Source organism: Aureobasidium namibiae (genome assembly GCF_000721765.1).
Source record: "Aureobasidium namibiae CBS 147.97 unplaced genomic scaffold scaffold_1, whole genome shotgun sequence".
Lineage (NCBI taxonomy): Eukaryota > Fungi > Ascomycota > Dothideomycetes > Dothideales > Saccotheciaceae > Aureobasidium > Aureobasidium namibiae.
In genome coordinates this window covers 1568280-1586430 of record NW_013581208.1, presented here as the reverse complement: position 1 = coordinate 1586430, position 18151 = coordinate 1568280, and the positions used below count along the sequence as shown (strand labels likewise).

The 18151-nt window shown below is 48.9% G+C and overlaps 5 protein-coding genes across 5 annotated transcripts; 3 read left to right on the top strand and 2 right to left on the bottom strand.

The window, feature by feature from the left end:
* Nucleotides 1-4319: 4319 nt before the first annotated feature.
* M436DRAFT_34746 (uncharacterized protein) lies at nt 4320-5528 on the top strand (the record flags this gene model as incomplete). Its single annotated transcript, XM_013576100.1, has 2 exons — nt 4320-4471; nt 4523-5528. 2 exons carry the CDS (start codon nt 4320-4322, stop codon nt 5526-5528), a joined length of 1158 nt encoding a protein of 385 aa, XP_013431554.1.
* Nucleotides 5529-6941: 1413 nt separating this feature from the next.
* M436DRAFT_23766 (uncharacterized protein) lies at nt 6942-7903 on the bottom strand (the record flags this gene model as incomplete). Its single annotated transcript, XM_013576071.1, has 3 exons — nt 6942-7057; nt 7122-7584; nt 7652-7903. Coding segments are annotated over 3 exons (831 nt in total), but the record flags the coding sequence as incomplete, so codon positions are not given.
* Nucleotides 7904-13340: 5437 nt separating this feature from the next.
* Nucleotides 13341-14942, bottom strand: M436DRAFT_8813 (uncharacterized protein; the record flags this gene model as incomplete). The annotated part of the gene is made up of 2 exons (XM_013576020.2): nt 13341-13652; nt 13719-14942. Coding segments are annotated over 2 exons (1536 nt in total), but the record flags the coding sequence as incomplete, so codon positions are not given.
* Nucleotides 14943-15258: 316 nt separating this feature from the next.
* On the top strand, nt 15259-15990 carry M436DRAFT_69081 (uncharacterized protein; the record flags this gene model as incomplete). Its single annotated transcript, XM_013576807.1, has 1 exon — nt 15259-15990. The coding sequence occupies one exon, from the start codon at nt 15259-15261 to the stop codon at nt 15988-15990; it is 732 nt and encodes a 243-aa protein (XP_013432261.1).
* Nucleotides 15991-16878: 888 nt separating this feature from the next.
* M436DRAFT_59873 (DNA-directed RNA polymerase III polypeptide) lies at nt 16879-17753 on the top strand (the record flags this gene model as incomplete). The annotated part of the gene is made up of 3 exons (XM_013576656.1): nt 16879-16890; nt 17013-17552; nt 17610-17753. The coding sequence occupies 3 exons, from the start codon at nt 16879-16881 to the stop codon at nt 17751-17753; spliced, it is 696 nt and encodes a 231-aa protein (XP_013432110.1).
* Between the last annotated feature and the right edge of the window lie 398 nt (nt 17754-18151).

The window sequence follows — 18151 nt, the reverse complement described above, 5'->3', positions numbered from 1 at the left end:
GTTACCAAGATGGCCTGCAGGGAAGTTGACGGAGGTGTTTCAGGGCTGGATTGGCAGCGATTGGCTGAGGCGGTCAAAGGTGGCATGGCGCGGTTGCGAGTGCGGCCGGGACGTTTTGGTGGGTTTGGGGGAACAGACGGGTACACAAATAAATGTCAACAAGACGAGGCCACTGTTTGGTCGTTGGTTGACTGTTGAACCCTCTTCCTTCGTGCCAAAGCCGCCAGACGCTCCCCAATCGCTAGTTGATTCATTGATCGATTGCACCGTATGGATTAGATACCATCATTACCTAGACCCCTACAAACACGACGCACCATACGCCATGGACGACACGCCGGATCTCGACACCAATGCCTTCCTTGAGAGCGTGCGCGAACTCAAGGAGAAGAGACAAAGGGAAGACAATGAGCGCCAGGAGCAGTTAGAAGCGCAGATCGCAAGTTCACGGCTCGCTCGCAAGTTGGGTATGTCACACGAGCCTCCTCAACCACCACAACAACCCGAACCTCGACTGACAGACAGACGCAGAGAGCGAGCGAGGCATGCCGTCACCAATAATGTCACCGTCGACGAGTCCGCACAAGGCATCGCCCAGCAGCGCCGTACCCTCGCGCGCCAGCACTCTTTCGCGCCCACCCCGCAGTCGGCCCATGTCTGTTGACATGGGCTCGCCCACCAGGGCCTCGTCCGTCAGGCCCATGAGCATGATGTCAATCCCTGAGAAGGGCACTCCCCTGCCCTCTCGCGACTCACAGCGCTTTGCTGCGCCAGACAGGCCAGACAGCGCCGATGGTCTCAACCGTACCATGTCCAGCGCCCAAAGCCGTCTAGATAGACCCAGCTCGCCGACCAAGGGCATGGGTGGCTTCGTGCAGAGCGCCATGCTCAAGCGCAATGACAGTGTCAACAAGAGATGGAGTGTCACAGCCGGTCCCTCAACACTGGCCCGGAACGATTCGTCCGCTAGTTTCCGCAGCGCCGCCAATGCCGACGACGCCCCTTCTCGTCCTTCTTCGAGCCATAGCACTATCAGCAACCTAAATATCGCCCCTGAGTCAGAAGCCAAGGAGGAGAAGCCTGAGAGGTCCATCACAACCAGGCATTCACGCTCGAGATCGGTGGCTTCCTTCTCAGGCCAGGAGCCCATCCCTGAAGGTCTTATGTCTCCTCCGCTTAGCCCCAACAAGAGATGGAGTCGCAGTCCCACCAAAGCTAGCTGGCTTGAGAGCGCTCTTACTCGCCCAGATTCTCCCAAGCCGCTTGCATCACCACAATCGAACCAGCCTAGTTGGATGGCCGACCTTGCCAAAGCAAAGCAGCAGCGTGGTACTGCTGAGATGTCACCGTCGCAGGAGAACCTCGATGCAGCAAAGGCCCAAGACACGCCGACTTTCGGTCAGGGCTTATTGAAGAGGTCGTCTATGAGAAACACTCCAACACACTCTCCCAGCGCATCTAGGAACGTCACACCTCCGACCAAGGCCAAGCCTATCTCACTCATCGGCAAATCTGCTCTGCCAGAGCCCACCACTCCCTCGCTCGATCTAACACCTAAAGTCGCCGAAAAGACGGTGATGGAAAAGCAAGAGCCGGTCAAGGAGGCACCCAAGAAAGAAGAGACTAAGAAACCCCCTATCAGTGATGAGAAGTCATTGGAAAGCAGCAGTCTGAATAAACCCAAGGAGGCTATATCGAGCAAGCAAGAGCCCTGCAAGCCGATATCCTCAAAGCCCAGTGCACTATCATCTAGGTTAACAGAGAAAGAGCCGATCAGACCAGCCACTCTGAAGCCTAGTGCACTTTCAGCAGTACCTACACTGCCACCTAAGCATCAAGCTTCGAACTCCATCAACTCGACCGCTTCAGCGTCGCCAAAATTCCCTGCTCTTAAAACCCCAGAGCTGAGGTCTGGGGAGTTCAAGTCGCCAGAGCTTAAGCAAGAGACTACACCAAAGACCGACTTCCGTTCAGGGTTGAAGTCGCGAAGTGGCACCATTGGCGCGCAGTCGGAGCAAGAGCCCGAGTTCAAGGCTCTGTTTGGCAAGCTCAAGAAAGCCCAGACTGACAAATACGTGGCACCTGACGAATTGAAAAACAACATCCTTCGCGGCAAGGCAGGCCTGTCTCTCAGCGCTGGTCCTCAAAAGTCGGAGCGACGCGACGAATTGAAGGAAAGTTTGTTGAAGAAGAAAGAAGAGATGAACAAGGCCGCTGCCGAGAAACTTGCACCAGAACCGAAAATCTCCCCTGCACCTTCGTCTGTGCCAGAAGCGATTTCCATCAGGAAGCAGCTTGGCCGATCCAACAGCTCACTCAACGTTCCAGCTCCCGCTAAATCACACCGCGACATTACACCCGAGGCTCTATCTTTCCATAAGAACCTTAGAGGCAAGCCCAAGGCTCCCGTTCCTGAGAAGAGAAGTAGCGTCACTGAGAAAGAAGAACCAAAGCGTGCTTCTGTCGAAGCAAAGCCATCGACCTTTGTGATTGATGAGAAGCCCGTGGATCAAGCCCCGATTCCGACCAAGATCGAGGACACATCTGAACCGGAAACAAAAGAGCTTCCCGAGCCAGAGAAAAGTGAGCTCATCAAGTCAGCAAACAAGGAGCTTCCTAAACCAGTACTGCAGGAGTCATCTAAGCCCCAGGTGCAAACAAGACCTATGTCGAACAAGATTGCCGACAGGTTCAACCCAGCTCTTGCTGGGCTATTAGCACGTGGCCCACCGAGTGCATCAAACACACCGCCACCAGGAAGTCCCTTTTCTCCTCCCACAATCACTCGCGTTTCTTCTGCCCAGAATGAGCCGAGCGAGGGAACTCAGCTCACACATATGACCAAGAGTCGTGCTAAGGGGCCAAAGAGACGTAAGCCGAAGTCGAGTGCACCGGAGAACATGGCCACGGCGGCAACACCTGAAACTGAAAAGCGCATATCTTCGATTGCAACTGTATCTGAAAAGCGAATCTCTTCCATCGCGTCTGGACCCGAGAAGCGTGTTTCGTCGGTCCACTCGGCCAAGTCAATCGACTTGCCATCACCAAGCTCGCCGGTGACTAAGACTCCTGTGCAACCTCGACCCAAGTCTGCAGCTGTAAGGGCTGCATCGATCAATCTCTCCAAACCAACAGCTGTCGAAGCAGAGAAGCCAAAGACTCCTACGCCGACGAAATCGATGACGTTCCCTCCTGTTCGATCAGACAAGCCAGAGACTCCTGTATCAGCGAGATCATCGCTTGAAGTGGCGGCATCTGCTGGTGCAGAGAAATCTAAGCCCATCACACCTGCAAAGCCAGCACTACGCACTCCGTCATTGACAGTCACAGAGAAGCTGGAGACACCCGCCCCTTTCAAACTGCCTCTCCGCACATCCTCGGCTAGTTCACCAGTGACAACAAAGCCTCTGTCGAACCCCACCTCTCCACCATCCGCGTCTCGTCAACCTTCTGGTTTCAGCCGACCACCCTCTGGAAAGGCGCTCCCTGGCATGACTACGGCCGTCTCAAGATCTCAGGACAAGCCCTTGCCACCGTTGAACTCGACTGAGGCGGATAAGGAAAACCAGAGTTTCTCATCGGTAAAGGGCGCTGCTTCTATGTGGGGCAAACCTGTACAGCAGACTACGCCACAGAAGCGTGCTCCTATCGAATTACCCACCAGGAAGGACGAAGAGGCCGCAATGTTATCTGCGGGACTACTCTCGAGCTCACCACTAAGATACAATGCCTCGCCAAAGCTGGGACTTGGTATCACCAAGAACATCATCGATCAGCCCAAGCAAAACGGTGGTCACGAGCAAGTACAGTCACCAAGTGCAAGTGCCCCGCCAAAACCAGCAAAGAGCTCAAGAGTTGTCAGTGGTCAACTGAGTGCCAAAGGTGAGTCTTAGAACTAGTACTTCCAGCGTGTGAGCATAAAGAAAAAGAACTTCGATTCACGTCCATATTTGATTTTATCATGCTGTCCAAATTCTGATTGCTTCTAAGCAGTTTGAGCACCTTGTACCTTGCGATCCATACCAGAGCCCGCGGGACGGACATAGAGCTGACTTGTACCTGGATACTCGATAGACCTACCTCACTTACCCAACATGCTTGATCTTCCAGCTGGATGGGAACTGGCCAACTTCTTCGGCGACGTGCCCCAGTCAAACAACCGCTTGCAGCTGAACACAGATACGCAAACGGTGCTGGGTTCCCGCTCTGGAGAGTCCGACAAGATCAAAACTCTGCGCAACTCGATCCACGAAATAAAGTCTGACGGCACTCTGATCCCTCTACCAGCACAACAGGAGCACATCTTGTACGAAAACTCCATGTACATATGTACGCATATCTTCTACACTGCCAATATGACGAGGATGGCCGAAGTGTACCTCTGGTGTGGTGATCGCATTGCCGAGTCCACGATTCAGGAGACCCAGGTTCATGCCAAACGCATCGCTAGAGAGGCCGGAGCTGGTCAAAAGTGAGAATCTCCATATCTCCCAAGTCGGCATTCAGCTAACTGTGCATCTAGGTCAACACAGTTGTATATTATCGACCAAGCTCGCGAACCAGCGAACTTCTTCCAAGCGCTTGGTGGCATCGTCATCACACGTCGTGGTTCACGCGCAGAAAGCTTGAAAGAGCCTTATATGCTTTGTGGTCGCCCACACATGGGCCACATTGCCTTTGATGAAGTTGACCGCAGCAAAAGCAGCCTGTGCTCTGAGTATCCGTATATCATCGCCCGACCTATCACACTCCAGGAGACGAAGATTTGGTTGTGGAAAGGAAGCGGTTGCGGTGCTACTGCTATCGGAAGCACTCGTCTAATATCTATGGATCTTAACCCTGGCGGTGGCTTTGCGGAAGTTGACGAGGGCAAAGAGACGGCCGAGTTCCTTGCAGAGATCCACGATTCTGGCAAGACAACTGTTTGTCAGTCTCCGGCACTCTGGCAAGGAAAATGTGGTAATTGGGAACACTCTTCAGTGCGCCTTTTCAGAATTGAAGCGAAAGAGAAGCCCAAGCAAACGGTGACCTCCTTGTTCACTGGCTACTTCACCCGCCGCCCCTCCTGGAGCGCGCCCAAATCTCCAAATACAGATCGACCCAACAGCGGTGGCGCTGGCAAATTAGCCAATGCCGAGTTCGAGGCATCGATCTCGGAAATCGCGCCTTTCACTCAAGACGATTTGGAACCTGAGGGCTGTTACGTTCTCGATGCCAATTCTGAGATTCTGGTTCTACCCGGACCCTTGCTCTCGAAACAGAGTTTGTGGCAACATGCTTTCACTCAAGCATGTTTGTTCGCACATGATTATGCTATTTTGTCCGCTAGTCTCGAGGACAGACCTGCCATTCCCAAGTCGAAGGTTGTTTTGGGCGGTCTGCCTAGAGAAATCAAGGTGAAGTTTAGACGTTGGGAAGAACGAAGAGGGCTTTGGGGATCTGGCAGTTTGATGTCTGGAAGGGTGACTGGTGAGGAGGGAGGTATGATTGATGTAAGAGATGTCCTTGGTGTTTGTTGCGAAGCTTGATTTTTACGTTCGAACATACATGCGAAGGTGTCAGGATCGGGAATGCACATCTTGGATCATGCGGCATGATGTGTGGGGGTAGAGGGAGTTCTTTCCTTCCTGGATGCATTGGGTGGAGGCAGGTTTTCGGTTTAGTCTTTTTTCATCAGCTTGTCCTTGAATTCTTCAAGCATCAATTGCGCTTTCCCTCGTGTTCGAGTTGTCCATACTTCGGTCCAAGGCTTGGTGCTCTGTACAGAGAAGGCATGACGACGGCAAGCCCTGATCACACCTTTCTCTGTCCCTCCCACTTTTTCCAACTCAGATCTCACATCGGCCACCTCCAGCACTACACCGCGATACATCCTCAGACCATGCCTCGAACTTCGATATACTCCTACGAAACACCATCGCACCCAACCCAACCTCATTGCAATCATAAGAACACAATCCAAGCAGGACACCACCCACAACCCACGCATCCATCAAACCACAGCGCTCTCTATCAGCGACAGTTCAATCACGCGACACCTTTACTCCAGAATCCTTACGGGGACTGTCGAGACCCGAGTACCATGCGTCTCAAAGACTACCCTCTTCTGAGGCTTCGTGCCCATATGCATGGTTGCTTCTTGGACGTGTGTGTCAGAGGGGCGGTTGTAGAAGCGGGTTGGCTGGTCAAAATATGAAGACTTGCGTTTGGGATGTTGAGGGCGGGAGGTGCTGTTCTGTTCGGCTGCGTCGTTATCGTTGTGTTGAAGTTGGGGGTCGGATGTATCCTAGACGATAGGATGCCTTCGTTCGATGATCGACATACTTGATAACTGCCTGCTGGCTTCTTACCCAGGCTGCAGCACTGCATGGTGCTTACAGACAGCATGAACACAGCACCCGAAAGACGAATGCTCTATATCAAGCCTTGACTTGGAACGGAAAGTGGTTCATGCTCGAGCAATGGTCATAACAGGGGTGCTTTGGATCGCCAGGAAGTTGTGTGAAAGAAGAGGTCATATTTCTCATTAACAAAGCAGTCATTACAAGGGCCGCATCTCATGCCTGAGAAGGGCCACGATTATCATCCTCTTCCCTAGCAACATCCCAAGTACTCGTGTAGTCTCCACTCTCGGCCCGAACCTTCGAGATGATGATGACTGGCACAGTACTAGAGTTTTTAGCAGGCACCGGAGGTTCATGATTATCCAATCTCTTATCCTGGTCATCCATCATGGTGTCCATGACCGTATCCTCGATATCAGGAATCACAAGATCCATGCGAGGAACGGGACGTGCTGCAGGAGCCGTTGTCGGACGAGAAGCGGGCTCTTTTTCGTCTAGCTCTGCTTTCTCGACATCTCTAATATGATGATGGTTTTTGTGGCTGGAGGCTGAGATGTGAGAGCCTATTGAAGTCCACTGTGTCAAACGGTGCAGTAGAGATGTTAAGGAAGTCATGGAGGCGGAGAACCAGGGCTTCAGTGCCGGTGCGCAGGAAGCGAAGATCCCAAGTCCGCACTCTAAAAGTTCGAAGAGCAGGATTCTTCCCAGACCATCTGATTCATTGTCAGTTTCTTTTGTCTCGAGTCAACTTGATGTTTAGACAAGGTTTCTGCTTACAGCTCATGTTGGTCTTGTGGGTCCAATAGGCTATGTAGGGAAGACGGCAAATCGTCATTGCTGCTGCCAGAACACCCAAGCCTAGGACGAACCACGCCACAATCACATTCCTTGTGCTCATGACCGTCTGCCATAAGATGATACCTGGAATAATAGCGCATGCAAAGTCTGCAACAATGGTGGTCACCGCGAAGGAATAGCCGACAGTCAACACCACGGCTCCAGGTAGACAGTATCCAGGAGTACCAGGGTGATGCCAATGCGTCCAGATGGCTGGATAAGGGACACAGTAGCAGAAAGATCCGATGAACATGATAAGCGAAGAGCAGCTGACGATGATCAAGATCCAGTGTAGTGCTTTTCTGATCTTTGGTGATGTCGACAGACGGAGGAATGTGTAGCAGACGCTGCACTTGATCAAGCAAGTTGCTAGTGTGTAGATTGGCTTGTACATTGCGAAAGTCTGTTGTTCGTGTTAGTTTCTATTTCCCGTGCCTCCATTGCTTGTCTAGTGGGTGTGTGAAGCATACCTGAACACCTTTGATCTGATTTTCGGGACTCAGAACCTTGTCAGGCATACCGAGGCCATACATGAATCCCCATAGCGTCACGGCACAAGCTCCAAGATGGAAGATCAATGCCGCAATGATGAGCCAGTCATCGATCTTGAATGCACGTCGTGTGATTCGAACATAGCAACGCAGAGGAACTACAATGAGTGGCAATATGATCATGGCGATTGTGACGGCGAAGATAGATATGGATTTGTCGTGCCACTCCATCGTTGCAAGATATCGACCATCAACTGAATGTTCTAAAAGCTTTGCGTGCCAGTGTGTTTAGAACCCAAGGCCTGGTAGTAGTCGTGAGGTCGTACGGCAGAGGGTGGTGGCAAGCAAAGGTAATGTAGTAGTGCCGCGTGCCTGGGGAAGGGACTCGGACCCTTATACCTACCAACTCACACCTTAGTTTTGACAGTCAGGATGAGTGGGTCGTGGCCGTTTTTTGCCATCGTCCGGCTTTACGATGATTCTCTTCTTCACCGTTTGCCTGCTACAGTACTTTATGTTTCCGCAACCCCGCAATGTGTCTCACTCGCGTTCTTCTATGCGACCGACTTCTGTTATCGGAAATCGCATGTCTACTCTCTCAGTGTGGAGCTTCGGTGGCTGTGAATATTTGCAGTTTTTTCCAGAGGGTAAAGGGTCGAGCACCCAAGCCATCAACGGTGTTTTTGTACTCACACTCACGGAACGAGTGTTTACCTCAGCCGTGTTCGGCACGTGGTGACATGACGATAGCATATGTCTTCAGATGTCTCGGACGATCATGTTTAATCATCATCAACTCAAGTTTTGTGATGGGCGATCTTATAGGAAATGAAACCCTTTCTTCTGCGAGTATTCGAGAATCGAGGAGCCGGAGCAGAAGTCAGTTGAAAGTTTTCCATCAGTTGGGAGGGGGATGCCTCCCCGTTGGTGATAAGTATAACGTTTTTATTGCTGTCTAAATGTTCGATTTAAGCTTTTGCATGTCAACTACTTACTACCTCGCAGGGTAAATGGAATGCTTGGTGGATAGAATGGCTTGAGAAGTGAAGGCTCTATAAGCGACCGAGAGATTCCGTGGACTTCATCCCTGAATCTAGAAGGGAGTCATTTGAGCTGATATTCGACCCGTTGGACGATGTTTCGTCTTCGGCTCCAGTTCACGTGAACTCTGACATTCGCTGGGAGTCGACAGAGCACACGTGGTAGATCTCATGGGAGCAGGCAAATAGTGGTGCTTGTATTCAATCGCTGCGCATGCAGCAACGCGTGTCGTTGATTCATGTCGCTCGGACGGTTCATTGGTGTGCGATACCGCGAGAACGTTCGTCGGATTTCCAGGCTGTCGTTCAGTGATCGATTCGGGTACAGCACACGGGGACCCAGCAAATCAAAAGGAATAGCGACGGTCGACCTCAGCTCAGGCAGACAATGATTCAACGCGCGTTGGCGTTGGATTTTGATGTCGAAGCTAGGCGGTGGTCCAAGCGTTGCCAGCTTTCACAGCGCCAAGCTATATCTTTACTACCCAAAACTCGCCATACACATCCAATTTAACCACTAAACAACCTCCTGCACATGGGACAAGCAAAAGGGAGTATCCAACGATGTCAAAGATGCAAAACGAATCGACGCCTGCAGGACTCGAACCTGCGCTCCCGAAGGAAATAGATTTCTAGTCTATCGCTATAACCACTCAGCCAAAGCGCCTGATAAAGATTCTGCCAGGCTATACTAAACACAACCTCCACTCAAGGAGGAAGAAGGCGTGACGAGCATCAGATCATATTCTCATGAACCTCTGACTTATAGCATTGGGAGGATCAAATTGTTCGTCATAAGTAGCTGCTGATTGCCAGGAGAAAGAGAGAGTGTCGATGTTCATAAACATGATCCACAGAGCGGATGTTACATGGAATCGGTGGAATTTCGGCTCCATGCCATGCCATGCCACTACTTCTAGCTAACATGCCATTCCATGTCAATTATCTAGTGGAATGATGCCAATGCTAACCCCATCGTCGTCATCACAGTGACCCTGTCCTTCTAATGTGTCACCCTATCTTTCTTAATCCTCCTGGTCCTCCTAGTCCTCCTAGTTCTCCTTATCGTCCTCCTCTTCTTCGTTAATAGGTAGATTAACCTCCTCGAGGCAGAGGTTCTTCTACTAGTTCTTAAGACACTTAATATAGCTAAGATTAGTAGTAGAGAGACATACTCGGTCCTACGATAGCGTCCTTCTATAGCCACTAAATACCCTCTCTAACTTAGCAGACATTAGATTAATTAAGAGGATATTAATAGCTATCTAAGTAAGGTTTAGGTAGTTAAGTTACTACGTCGGTTTAAGCTACTACTATATAGCATTATTAATAAGCACTAGCATGCTCTTAGTAAAGTAGACGAACTCCTTAGGTATATAAACTAAGCTTATATGCCTTAAAGAAGCCTTCTATTAAGTAAGCTTATTTAGCTCCTCCTCTTTTAATAATGACACTACTTATATAGCCTTAGTCTTATTCTTATACTTATCATTCTATAGAGCACGTATAGTAGCGATAGCTAGTATTCGCCATAACGGAGGCCACTACTTATTAATATAGGCTTTACGATAAGTTAGATAGAGGAGGAGCGTAGCGGCATAGGTAGGGGTATAGCTATTAATAGCTTACCATTTATTAAGTGTAAATCGGCTAGTATATATAGCGGCGGCAAGCACTAGATTTAGAGTAGTATACTTAGTTATAGACTTCTTATAATGCTTACGTAAGAAGTCTATAGAAATTAGTACTTAATTAAGTGTAGCATTATTACCTTTATATAACTTTGTTACCTCCTATAGTAGTTCTATAAACTTAACGAGCTGCTTAAGAAATAGCTAGTAACGCCGCTAGAGGGTGGTTTACTCTATATGCTCGTAAGCATACTAAATCGTACGTATAGCTAATCGGCATTAAAGCCCTCGCTTAATTATAGATAGCTAGCTATTCTACCTTATGGTATTATTAAGCATAGTAGATATACTAGTAGCTGCCTTAAACTTATAACGACGGCGAGCTAACTTTATAATCTACTTAAAGAACTAACGGAGGTAGTTAACGGCTTCGTAATTAGTAAGGCTAGTATCTTAACTAAGTATTAAGATCGCTTCTAAGGGGTCTTAACTTTAGGCTAGCGTAGTAGTAATAGCTTCTTTTAAGCTTACTAATATAAGTGCTTAACTAGTAAGGTTAATCTAATAGCTAAAATAACGAGTTCGATACTATATAGGGTCCTAATTAATAGAAAGGCGCTTACTAAATAGAGTAGTAAGGTGGCTTATTATAGTGTTATTATAGGTAGCGTTATTAGAAGTAATATATCTAACTTTCTACTTAATGCTATATTCGATAATAGTCTTAAAGAAGAGAGAGGTATACTAAGTACTAGCATGGCTAGACGGTAGCTTATAGAGAGTAAGTAGTGCCTTACTTAGCTTACTATCTAACATAATAAATCGAGCTATAATACTAAGCAGCTTATAGCTACTATAGTTAGCTATCTAAGTATTATAGGTAAAGTAGATTAAGGATTAAGATGTTATAAGAAGGCCTTTAAGCTACTCTTAATAGAAGTTATACTCCTTCTTAACGTGTTTAGTAACGGTATATTAAGTCTTAATTAGGAGCTTAGACGCGCTAGGAAGCACCTCGTCGAGTAGAGTATAAAGCTTATTATTGCTAGCGATATAGAAGGGGATATTACTTAAGGTAATTAAGTTAATTAGACGTCTATTTAAGCGAGCTTTATCGATATTAGTAATAGTACGAGACTAAGAGGGTATTACTCTTACTATAATCCTTAGAAGTGTACTAGTTACCTACCTCTAGCTATATTTATTTATTAAGTGCGATCTAATGTTATCGTAGTTAGTAGTAGAGTAGTTACGAAGATAGTCTTTATTACTATAGAAGTAGTACTAGATCTTCTTCTTACGCTTACGGTCGAGCTTACTATAACGGTAAGCTCTAGTATAAGACTAGAGCTCTTTAGAGTTGCTACGGGTAGAAGTAGCCCTCCGACGAGGTTATATTAGTGTTATATTAGACTTATTAATAATATTACTTAAGGTAGATAGTATTAGTCGCTATCGCTTTAAAGGAGGAAGTAATAGCTAATTAATATTAGAGGCGCTAGCGTTAGACTTAACGCTACTGCCTTTAACGAAGATACTATATATGCGATTTACTAAGCCTTAGACTAGAAGGAAGGCCCTCTCTTTTAGAGTGTTAGAGGCGAATTTAGAGAGAGTGCTCTATATAGAGGTGCGTAGTAGCTAGCCCTAAGGAGTTCGAGAGTTTAATTAGCTTTACGACTATATATTAGTAGGTAAATACATAATATAAAGGTCGAGTTAAGTATGGTATAGTGTGCTAACTAAGATAGGAAAACAGCTAGGAGCTTAGCTCTAATGTTTAGCAAGAAGTGGTTAGAAGAGTAGTAGTTAGAGTGTTAAATATATAAATTAGGAGTAATTAATACGCGTCGAAAAGGACGCGTAAGAGATCGCGTGGCTAGAGCCTTAGTCGACTAATTAAAGCGCTAGATCTAATCTCCGAGATAAGATCTAGCTAATTAGAGGCCTTAAATATGCTACTAATCGAAACACGCGTAATAGTAAGCTTTTCCATGAAATCTGCTATGCCTAAGCGCTATACGCGCCAACTTCGAGCTTGCTACCTATCTAACCATCGACATTAGCTATATTAAGAGGTGGAATAGTGGAATATTCTACCAGAATCGGCGATTCTATTCTATGCCAACTAGGTAGAATATTCTACCGAAAATCAGTGGCATATGCCAATATTCTACTTATTCCATGCCATGTAACATCCACACTAATGATCCAAGCTTTCTCAATGTATGGTGGATGACCCTGGTACACATTTTCGGGAGTAGACAATGCAAGACCAGGTACTTTAAACCAGTTATAGACCCTCATTGTTGATGGTAAAGTACGTCTGGAACGTACTCCTCAATTTTTGTGCATCACATCTGGCTGTGTGATCATGTAGCAGCGAGAAATGGTTGAGCGATCAAAGCTGTACATTTTACCACGCTGCTGGACCGTCAGCTTGTGGAATATGCTGACAACGAGAACAGACATCTCAAGACTTGCCCGATGACGATATAGAGCGGGTCTCTCTGTGTAGTGGCATCCCAGAAATACGTCTAAATCGCCAATACTCGACGGACACGTGATGTGTCCAAGGACAAGTTATGCGTAACCCTGTTCCTCTATCGAAACTGCAGAAGAGGGGGCCGAGAACCAACGCAAATACGCAACGAAGGCAACAGCAAGAGAGGACAAGAGAAGCGTGTGCTTACATAGAAGACTAGTAGAAACCAAGCAGGAAATAATCTATTGACCATGTCCAGGCACAATAAGTCCAAACTGGCAGAAGAGAATAGAGACATTCTCGCGTGAGAACGGAATATGAGGATGAAAGCATAATCGCTTCCCGAGTCGAGTATGATTTATATTGTCTCGTGTTGCTGTATAGCATATGCGTGAAGAGTCTCAACCTTTGAGAGTCCTCGAGAACCAGACCTAACACCATCGCTAAAAAGACTGCAAAGAAAGCATAGAAAGAGAGCCAGACTTTTGGCTCGATTGACACTGGAGAAGCAATCACTCCTCATTATCTTCGTCATCAACCTCCATGCCAAAGTTTCTGCGCTTCATGGCAAGTTCACTCTCCAAACTTTGCAGCTTATTGAGGTTACGCTGTCTGAGCATGGGGTTCATGGAGCGCTCGACGTTAGCGCGCGCGTTCGCAACCTCCTTCTCCAGGTCCTCGATCTCTTCGCGTACTTGAGCTTGTACCGCCTGTTCTGCGACCGCTTCTTCGTCGATGGTGTCGGGTCCTTCATCTTCGTCCTCGTCAGACTCTTCAGAATCGTCGTCTTCGTCGCTCGATGCCTCTCGAGCTGCCGCAGGAGTCTCGGCTGAAGCTGCTGGCGTTGGTGCTTCGGTTTCTGGTTCTGCTTCGGCCATGGTGGTTTGCACGGCGCTCAACTCGGCGGCCGCATCGGCAGGTGGTAATGGTGGCGCATCTGCCATATCTTCGTCGAACAGAGCAGCACCCAGCATGCCTTCCAGATCCTCGTCGTCTTCCTCTTCTTGCATAGGCTCCGCAGTATAGGCTTGACCATAAGCGTCTTCAGTCGTTGTTCTATAATCGAGTGGATCTTCATCATCATAGTAATCCATATCTTGGTCTCCTGGCGCTGCGGAATCAGGGGCGTCGTTGTCGACAATGTCGTAGGTGACTTTACCTCCTGTCTTCTCAACCAGTTCATCGGCTTTGATAAGACGTTCGACTTCATCGTCAACATGTTCGACAGACTTGTAGCTGGCTCGTTGTCTGAAGCGCCTCTTACGGACCCAGTGCATTGGCGGTGTCAAGCCGTGTGCATATGCGAACGTGTTCTTATCCACCTCGCGTGGCAGCGGGGCGTACTTTGCCGTCGTCTCACCTTCAGTGGGACCCAGGACTAGTAGCATCTGGCAGATATCGGCGACCTTCCACCATCCACGTTTGTCCCAACTCTTCATTCCCTCGATGATACACGGCAGATCGACCATGACAGCGGCGTAGTTCGTCTTGTTGACAGTCACGATGGCGCGACGCAGGTCCTTGTCCAGAAACTTGATATTAACATAAGCTCCGCCTTGTTCTGCCTTCTCGCCCAGGGTTTTGTTTATGATGGCTTCACGCAAGTAGTCGCAGTCCGGACCAGGGGCCATGCGCAGTACCCATTGTTGCTCGACGGCTGGATCGTCTTCTGCATCACTCGCTTCTGAATCGTAGCCAACACCCACAGGTCGCTTGGGTACGTATTTCCTCGAGACAATGGAAATTGACTTGGGTCCCAAGCTTTGCTTTCTTGCGTTCAGCTTGAGGCGTGTCGGGGTCGAAGAGGCCGAGTCTTGTCCGCCGGCACTACCACCACCTAGTTTGATGGAGAATTTCTTCTTGGGAGCGACCTGAGTGTTGATGGTGGGGCGTTTGGGCGCAGGCGAGATGTCGTCTTGAGCGGAGCGTTTCTTGGTAGCATCGTCTGTAGGCTGTTTGGGCTTCTTGATCTTCTTTGGAAGTACAGATGCTGTTGACTGAGCTGGACGTGGTGGCTGGGAGGGGGTAGCCTCGTTCTGAGGGGTCGGTGGTTGCGAGTTCTTGATCTTGAATTTGAAACCGCCGCCAGTGCTGGGAGTTGCGACAGCAGGTGTGGGCGGCGCTGATGGCGGCGCATTAGGATCGGCCGGCTTGGCCGATAGCTTTAGTTTCATAGAGGCCGGCGCGCACCTCTGGCGGGTTGCGACGCTAACAGTGAAAGTGAAAAAGGCGAGTGGAGTGCTGGTGGATGTTGCGACAATGACGAAGACGGGAAGGTACGAGTACGCTGCCCGAGGAAAGAGCAAGCGCCAAGACAAAGTCGTGGTGGTAAGGCAGGCAGTTGCGACTTGCATGTGAAAGAAGGCTTGTGGAAGCTCTCCATCACCAAAACATCAACTTCCTGTTCTCTCCCACCGGCATACCGACAACATGTCGGCGACACAGCAACTACATACGTCGCTACTGCGTGCGCCCATACTACACATTCTGCGCGCCCAGGGCTTCCACTCGACCCGACCATCCGTTCTGGACACTCTTGTCGACATCACCGAGCGCTACCTCATTCTACTTGCCGTAACCACCAGAGATCATGCTGTACTCAACCACAACGATCCCATCCCGACTATAACCGATGTACGTCTGGCTCTGACCGAATGCGGAACCCTCACTCCCGTCCTCACAGCTGCCGAACAAGACTGGCTAGAAAAGTTCAGACGACCCTTAGAGGACTTCGATCATCTCAAACACGGCGACATCAGAAGAGAAGGAGAGTTACGCCGACGCGACGAACAAGATACTCAAGATGTTCGCGACTTCATAAAATGGATTGTTGGCGACCAGAACCGTGAGATCCGTCGCATCGCTGGTGTCTTGCCCGAGTCTGGCCCTGGAGGCACCGTAAACGGCGAGGACTATTTGACGGTCCTGAAGAAGAAGCACAGCAAGACGGGAGAGGAGTCACGGTTCCAAGGCACCGTGCTGGGAAAGCCAGCCGAGGACAGGCCTATCAAGATCGAAGGTGGCCCGGTCGAGACTCTGACCGAGTGGAATAACCTCATGCACGATCACTCTGAACACCAATTACCGACCACAAGAGATGCCGCCGAAAGCCCACACGAAGCCGAAATCGACGAACAGCAGTTGTTGATGGACGTATCTTGAGAGGCCGTAACTGTTTGTGGTCTACAAAATTCAACAACGATCTCACCTCCTGCCATTCAATTGGGCCCTATCTGTCCAACGCAACCTCCTCCTCCATACGCGTAGCTGAGAAAAGCGGCCAAAGTGTCCAGGGTCAGTGTTATGCATGAGTTCCTGACACATCAACCATAACGCCCATATCACAGCTGCTATGGTTCGCCTCAAGGAAGATGTGCAGACTCAGAGGAAGGATATGGGCAAACACGCAACGCAACGCGATGAACAAGGAGGAGTTGCTAGCTCAGCTAAGAGACAGCATTATTATCATAGACTGGTTCAGTCACACCATGCCGGACAAGGTGTCAGATAGCAAGCCGGGAAGCAGAGAGCAGAACCAGGTACCGAATGAAAAAAACTTGCACTAGCTCCTCGGGTCATCGAAACGATGTTGTGTCTCTTATTGTGATGATGAAGGTGCTTTTGGCTGAGGCGCTGGAAAAGAACCAGGTTCTCAGCTCTTCACTTCCACGCCGGTGACCAACATTAGCGTGTCATACTGACGGGTGGCGAGATAATTCCATATTGTTTACAAAAGACAGAAGAACCTAAGCATATCAAATCTCAAAAAGTTGTAGAGTAAGCAAACGCGCGCCAAGACTCGAACAAAAGCGCCATCATACATAGGGCTGCAGAATGCCCGAGCAACTAAAATTCCCGTTCATCACTCACTTTGCTGCAACTTCACATCAGCCGGAGAATGTTTTTATAGTGACGTTTTGGAGAAAGAAGTTTTGAGAATTATTATGACTTCTGTGCTGGACGACTATTTGACCATAACACTGCCTCAATACTTGACTTGAAGAAACGAAAATTTGCTAGGGCGTCAAATCGTCCCCTTCCATCACAAAGATGTATATCATCGTAAGTTTCGATCTCTCTTATCACAAGATTCCAGAAGTAAACGACAGAAGGAGCAAGAAAATGACAAAAGGTCAATCTACCGGGAGAACCGCCACTGACAAAACACCTACCAAAAAAAACAGGTCACAATCGCCGACTTGATCCAAATCTCACCCCAAGACTTTGAAAAGCGCAGCGCGCAAGCAATCGAAGACAACATCAACGCCAAATACGCCGACAAAGTCATCCACCGCATCGGCCTCTGCGTAGCCCTCTACGACATCCTCAGCACCTCCGAAGGCCTCATCGGTCACGGCACCGGCATCGTAAACGTCAATGTCGATTTCCGCATGATCGTGTTTCGTCCTTTCAAAGGTGAAATCTGCATGGGAAAGATTTTGTCGTCATCAGACATGGGAATTCGCATCACGATGGGCTTTTTTGATGATATCTTTGTGCCTGCGCCGGGCATGGTATTTGATCCGGCAAAGTATATCAAGACGGAGGAGGGAGATTGGGTTTGGGTGTGGGAGTCTGCGCCGGAGAGTCTGTTGTATTTTGATGTCAACGAGATGGTGAGGTTCCGCGTCGAGGCCGAAACGTGGACGGATTTGTCACCCGAGAAGCAACCTGCACCTGGCGAGGAGGTCGAGGTTTACAGACGCTCGCCATACGAAATCACCGTAAGTGCCTGGAAGAGTTTGTTGTCTCTAACAGAAGGCATGCTAATTCATCTGCAGGCGTCTATGCAACTCAGTGGTCTGGGCCCAGCACTATGGTGGGCAGAACCTGACGAGGAGCCGATCGAAGACGAAGAAGAAGTGGACGGTGGAGCAGAAGAGATGAACGGCGATATTGTCGATGAGATGGATGAGGGAGCTTAGTACAATTCCTCCATACCAACTCGTCCGCTTGTCAACAAGAAAGAAGAGCCAGAGCCAGAGCCAGAGCCAGAGCCAGAGCAAGAAGCGGCCCCAGTCGACCTTAGCCCAAAGAAACTGACCCGCAGAAGTGGCAGAACAAAAGGCTAGACGAAGTTCTCACTACTGAAGACTATAAGGATGGTGGAATATTACAAGCAACGCGAGTATGAAGATATGGGTATTCTGGCGTTAGACACAGACCCATGAGACTGGTAATCATTTGTACATACGGCCACGAAGGGTGCCGTTATCACAAGACAATCAACTAGACGTAGGAACGGGAGAAGGCACAAACAAACTATCAAAACGCTCTTCAATGGTAATAGGAACTATTCAGCGCGCGAAACGTGATGCAAGGT